Source organism: Geospiza fortis, unplaced genomic scaffold, assembly GCF_000277835.1.
Source record: "Geospiza fortis unplaced genomic scaffold, GeoFor_1.0 scaffold505, whole genome shotgun sequence".
NCBI lineage: Eukaryota > Metazoa > Chordata > Aves > Passeriformes > Thraupidae > Geospiza > Geospiza fortis.
In genome coordinates this window covers 14,789-21,008 of record NW_005054994.1, presented here as the reverse complement: position 1 = coordinate 21,008, position 6,220 = coordinate 14,789, and the positions used below count along the sequence as shown (strand labels likewise).

The 6,220-nt window shown below is 47.8% G+C and overlaps 1 protein-coding gene across 1 annotated transcript in view; it reads left to right on the top strand.

The window, feature by feature from the left end:
- Positions 1-215: 215 nt before the first annotated feature.
- Positions 216-6,220, top strand: part of LOC102041598 (sorting nexin-18-like) — a gene marked incomplete at its 3' end in the record, with an annotated part of 8,224 nt that continues 2,219 nt past the window's right edge. The window contains 3 exon segments of the mRNA XM_014311541.2: positions 216-391; positions 4,044-4,194; positions 4,991-5,062. Of these exon segments, the coding sequence (XP_014167016.2) occupies positions 216-391; positions 4,044-4,194; positions 4,991-5,062 (399 nt within the window).

The following is a 6,220-nucleotide window of genomic DNA, read 5'->3' as shown; positions in this document are numbered from 1 at the left end:
CCATGTTCCCCCACACAATGTTGTCATCGATGTATTGCAGATGTTCCAGAGCCTCACCCTTTTCCAGTGCAGTCTGGATCAGTCCATGACAAATGGTGGGACTGTGTTTCCACCTCAGGGGCAGTCAGTTCCAAGTATAATGCAGGTCCCTCCAAGTGGAGGCAAACTGAGGCCTGCCTTCTGCTACCAAAGGAATGGAGAAAAACCCATTAGCAATGTCAATAGTGGCGTACTACTTTGCTGCCTTGGACTCCAGCTCCTTTGAGGAGTTCCAGCATGTCCAGCACAGCAGTGCTCAGTGGTGGAGTTGCTTCCTTGAAGCCATGATAGTCTACAGTCAATCTCCATTCCCCATCAGAATTGTGCACAGGCTGAATGGAACTGTTGAAGGGTGAGTAGGCCTTGCTGAGGACCCCTTAGCTCTACAGCTCACAGATCATCTTGTAGATGGGGATTACATCATCCCAATTTGTCTGATACAGCTGGCGGTGCACTGTTGAGGTGGCAATCGGTTCTCGCTGTTCTTCCACCTTCAGGAGTCCAACTGCAGAAGGATTCTCTGACAGTCCAGACAAGTTGTTCAATTTCCTAATACCCTCTGACTCCACGGCAGCTATCCCAAAAGCCCACCTGAGTCCCTTTGGGTCTTTGAAACACCTGCTCCAGAGGAAATATATTCCCAGAATACATGGGGTCTCTGGACCACACACAATAGGCTGTTTCTGCTACTCCTTCCCCATCAAGCTCACCTCAATTTCCAACAGGGTCAACTGTTTCGATCCCCCTGTCACCCCAGCAATAGAAATGGGTTCTGCCCCCATATGTCCCGATTGCATTAGGGTACACTGCATACCAGTATTTACCAAAGCTTCTCATTTCCGTAACTCTGATGTGCCAGGCCATTGGATCCACACAGTCCAAAAAACCACATTCCCCCATGCCACTATTTGGCAAGAGGCAGGGCCCCTCTAGCACTGGTTTTCATTCCCTCCTTGGGCATACATTCTAGAGGTTCCTTCAATGACATCCAACAGATCATCCTCCCTCCTGTTACACCTAGCAGTTCAGTCATGGGAGCCTGAGGCTACCTTCACTTTGGCAGAACTCCCTCAGTTAGTGTTTTCCTCCTTGAGCTGATGCACCCATGCTGCCAGGACAGGAGGTGGTTTTCCATCCCACCTTCTCATATCTTCCTCACAGTCACACAGCAAGAACCACAAGTCAGCTCGTGGGATGTACCCCCTCTCCCTAGCTGGGGGGCATTGGGCTCTAATGTGGGACCTGTGACTTGCACTGGTGCCACATGGGAGCTGTTCCTCCTAACTTCCTCCATCACCTCCCTAATCTCCTCTTGGAGGCTCTTAACCACAGCAGAGACATGAGCATGCATCAGGCCACTGACTATACTCTCATAATTCCTGAGCTTTTTTGCTACAGAACCCACTGTCTCTCAGTTGTTATCGGCATTAATCGTTGTAATGAAGGTTGTGTATTGAGATGGCCCTAGGTTTGCCAGGTTCTGCAACAATTGCCCTGTGCACTTGACCTTGTCAGGTTCATTATCATGCTGTCCATCCCTTCCAAAGAGTACCTCTAGTACTGTCACTTCTCTCAGGTGTTGGATCCCTTCCTCAATGATCTTCCAGGGAATTCTATGATGGTACTCTTGCATTCTGTCTCTGTAAACAAACCACTCTTACATTTGTTAAAAGCCACTCCAAGAGAGAAAGGGGCCCTGGCTCCCCCATGAACACCAGATCAATACCTGCATCCTGGGTCAGTGACCTCAAATTCCTTGCTTTGACACTATCCAGTTGCATGCCTGGACCGATAAGGTCCCAAACCTGAAGTAACCAGGTCAATAAGCCTCACGCCCCCATCGCACAATGTCTTTGTGCAGATTACAGATACTGTTGTGTGACAGGGACTCGGTGACGATTTCAGGCTTCAGCTCCCCTGCTGGTTGTGAGGGTCCTGGTTCCCCATCATCATTAACTGGGCATACTGATTTGGCCTTATACTTCCTCCTCTGCACAGGGGCAACTGCTGCTGGCTGTGTCTGCCCTTGCAGTTCAGCTGGAATCTGGACTGTTGCAATGTCTGAGAGTTCCACAGCTGCACCATCAGACTCTCCCTCTTTGAGGCAGGGAGAGGGTTTCTCACCAGCTGAGGAAGTATATTCCCTCAGCGTCTGGGGTACCTTGTCCATTACCCCCATCCAATCCAAGTAGTTTATTTCTGAGGTGGGCTGTTGGGCAGTGTCAGGCTGTGGGGCAGCATCCCTACTCTCTGGGGTAGATGTTAGAGTAGTTACACAAGGCAATCTTACCTTATCTCTCAATGCTAAACATAATAGGCCTATCAGCAGCACCAGCCATTGTACAATATGGTTAGCATCTAGAGAATATTTGACCCCTTCAAAAGCTGGTGGGGTAGGCCCAAAGAACTGGGTGAAGAGTTGAGAGGAAACTTCCCCTGCTTTTGCCTCTTCACAATAGGTACAATTAATGATGAAACACCAAAACCATACATGTAGTGTATGATAGCCATGTATCCATGTGCCACGTTCCCCTGAGGCACCCGAGTAGGTGGTGAGGGTCCTTTCCGGTGGTCTAACATGCTAAGTTGGGGTGAGCTGATGTATTCAAGAAATGTTAAGTATATAAGCCAAGCAACAGTAATAGAAAAACACTGTGATAATATATGCACTAACGTTGGAAAAATGAAGGTCAGAAAAAAAAAGTGAATAAAAGCAAAACCCAGATATCAAACACAAAAACCGGCAATGAAAGCAAGCAGTGGATCTTGTAGGATTCTAGTGAATTACCCCAGACAAATTATTTGGCATAAAAACCTTTGAGAAGTAACATACCCTTTGAACTATGTCAGAGAAATGAGCAGGAATTGTGTATCTGGCAGGATGCTGATGGGAAAGCATGAAGAACTGAGAGCCAAACAGGAACAATCTCCTCCAGAGGACTTTCCCAGCAGGGGCAAGAAAGCTCACCACATGGCTGAATTGCTGCTAGTAAAGTCCAGGGTAAAGAAGCAAAAAGGGCCTTTGACTAGTATCCATAGAGGTTTAATTCAGCCGCCTGGTAAGATGTTCAGGTCCCAGGCACACACATGTGGAGGGTCCAGGTTTCTCTCAGCCGAGGGGCCCCAGACCTGAACCTGGTCTCAGGGCAGTACAAGGATAAGGGCCAATCAGGGAATAGGGAGGGAGCGGCCAAGGGCCATAGGAACAAGGGAAGGAGCCAATGGGATTGAACAGCTTTGAGGGAAGCTTCTTGTGCCTCCCTAACCTAGGGGATGCCCCCCAGGGTCCCCATACATGGCAAAGGCAGTGTTTATATCTAGGAGGAAGAGAGCAGGAAGGAAAAATATTTGCAGCCAGTGCATGACACAAAATTTATTTCAAATTGTTCTTTAACAGGTAGAAATCTTGAGAGAAACTTGTCTTCAGGGATCTAAAGACAGCTCATCATTAATGGGATGGGATCCATGTGATCACACAACACTGGACCAAGTGCTACAGGAGTTATGAGAAGAAATTATCAGGTCAGGGAAACATCCATAGGGATAGGATTGAGGCTGTTCCACAGAAAACCAACATAAGCAGCATAACCACATTTTTCAGGAGGGATGAAATATGTATTATCCACAACTAAACCGCATGCTTTCCTAATTCTAACTGTACTTTTCTTGCTTCTTTGTCAACAAGAACCAGTTGAATATGGACCACCAGAAACAATGCAACCTTCCCATAGCATCTGTCTAATACTTAACATGTTATTTGGCTCAGTTTACAACAGAAAGACAGGTTGTCCTCATGGCAACTGTCCTCCTGGGTTGGTAGATATTGTCAGGGAGCAGAATAGTCCCCCTGTTATCCAGGAGGAAGCAGTCAGAGACTTATTGAGCCACTTAGATGTTCACAAATCTATAGGACCGGATAGGATTCATCTTAGGGTGATGAGGAAGCTGGCAGATGAGCTTGCAAAGCCACTCTCCATCATTTACCATTAGTCCTGGCTCACCAGGGAGGTTCAAGATGACTGGAAGCTGGCCAATGTGACGCCCATCCACAAAAAGAGCTGGAAGGAGGATCTGGGTAACTACAGGCCAGTCAGCCTGACTTCGGTGCCCAGCAAGATTATGGAACAGATCATCCTGAGTGCCATCGCTGTCTTGGTTTGAAAAGACAGTTGTCTCCTAAGGAAGGCAGGAGCCTCCCCTGAAATGGAAAATGAAAACCCCCTCTCTCTGAATCGTTATAATTTTGAAATTAAGGGGCTCTCAGGCAAAGATATGGGAGCAGGAATAACAGTTCTTTATTAGGGAAAAAAATTAAAAACAAAAAACAAAAAAATATGCAGTAATACAAAACAACACTGACAGAGTTAGAACTCAACCTGACACCCTGTTGGTCAGGGTGTTGGTAGTAGTCCAATTGAAATGGTGGCTGCAGTCCTCCTGGAGTGACAGATGTGGTTCTGTTGAACCAGTGATCCTGTAGAAGGGTGTAGGTTTTCCTCTGAAGGTGTGGTGGTGGTGTAGATGGGCCTGGTCTTCCTCTGGGAATCCAGTGGGAAAGGGCTGCTCCTCTGAGAATCCAGTGGTAAAGGCTGGCTGTGATCTTCCAGATCTCTGATTATATCCAGGTAGGAATGCTTGGCTCCTCCCCCTGGACAGAGCATCTCACAATGGGATGATGTAATTTTATCAGTCATGCAGTAAGACTCAATGGCCCATTAACAGAAGATATCTCCTGGGGGGAGGATTGGTTGTGGAAGAGATAAAGTAAACTGCCCAATTAACAGAAGATAACTGCCCCATCTCTAACAGATAGGAATAGAATACATACCCCCATTTCTAACCTAAGACAATCATACAGCACCTACAGGATAGCGGGAGGATCAGACCCAGCCAGCAAGGGTTTAGGAGAGGCAGGTCGTGCTTGACCAACCTGATCTCTTTTTATGACCAGGTGACCTGCCTGGTGGATGCGGGAAAGGCTGTGGATATTGTCTACCTGGATTTCAGCAAGGCTTTTGACACTGTCTCCCACAGAATACTCCTGGAAAAGCTGGCAGCCCACAGCTTGGACAGGTTCACTCTGTTTAATATCTTCACTGATGATCTGGATGAGGGAATTGAATCCACCATCAGTAAATTTGCACATGACACCAAGCTGGGAGCATGTGTCAATCTGTTGGAGGATAGGAGGGCTCTGCAAAGGGACCTGGACAGGCTGGATAGATGGGAGAAGCCCAACAACATGAAGTTTAACAAGTCGAAGTGCTGGGTCCTGCACTTTGGCCACAACAACTCCCTGCAGCACCATAGGCTGGGGACAGAGTGTCTGGACAGTATCCAGGCAGAAAGGGACGTGGGGATGCTGATTAACACCCGACTGAAAGTGAGCCAGCAGTGATCCCAGCTGGCCAAGAAGGCCAATGGCATCCTGGCCTGTATCAGGAATAGTGTGGCCAGCAGGAGCAGGAAGGTCATTCTTCCCCTGTACTCGGCACTGGTGAGGCCGCACCTTGAGTGTTGTGTCTAGTTCTGGGCGCCTCAGTTTAGGAACGACGCTGAGATGCTTGGAACATGTCCAGAGGAGGGCAACGAATCTGGTGAGGAGCTTGGAACACAAGCCCTATGAAGAACAGCTGAGGGAGCTGGGGTTGTTTAACCTGGAAAAAAGGAGGCTCAGAGGAGAACTTATCACTCTGTATAACTACCTGAAAGGTAGTTGTAGTCAAGTGAGGGTTGGTCTCTTCTCCCAGGCAACCACTGACAGAATGAGAGGACATAGTCTTAAGCTGCACAGGGGTAAGTTTATGTTAGACATTAGAAAAAAGTTCTTCACTGAAAGAGTGATTGGGCAATGGAATTGTCTGCCCAGGGAGGTGGTGGAGTCACCATCCCTGGATGTGTTTATAAAACAACTGTACAGGGCACTCAGTACCATGGCTTAGTTAATGAGGAGGTATTAGGTTAGGTCATAGGTTGTACTTGATGATCTCAAAGGTCTTTTCCAACATAGGTCATTCTGTGATTCTGTAATACACTCAATGATGAGAAGTTCAGGAAGGGACAGCATAAATTCTTATCACATCATGGAAACCCTGAAAAGAAACCAGACGCAGAGGGCCGCGGCCCTCTCCTGCACAGCTCCGCTGGTGTGGTGAGGTGAGGGGCGGCAGCGGGAAGCTTC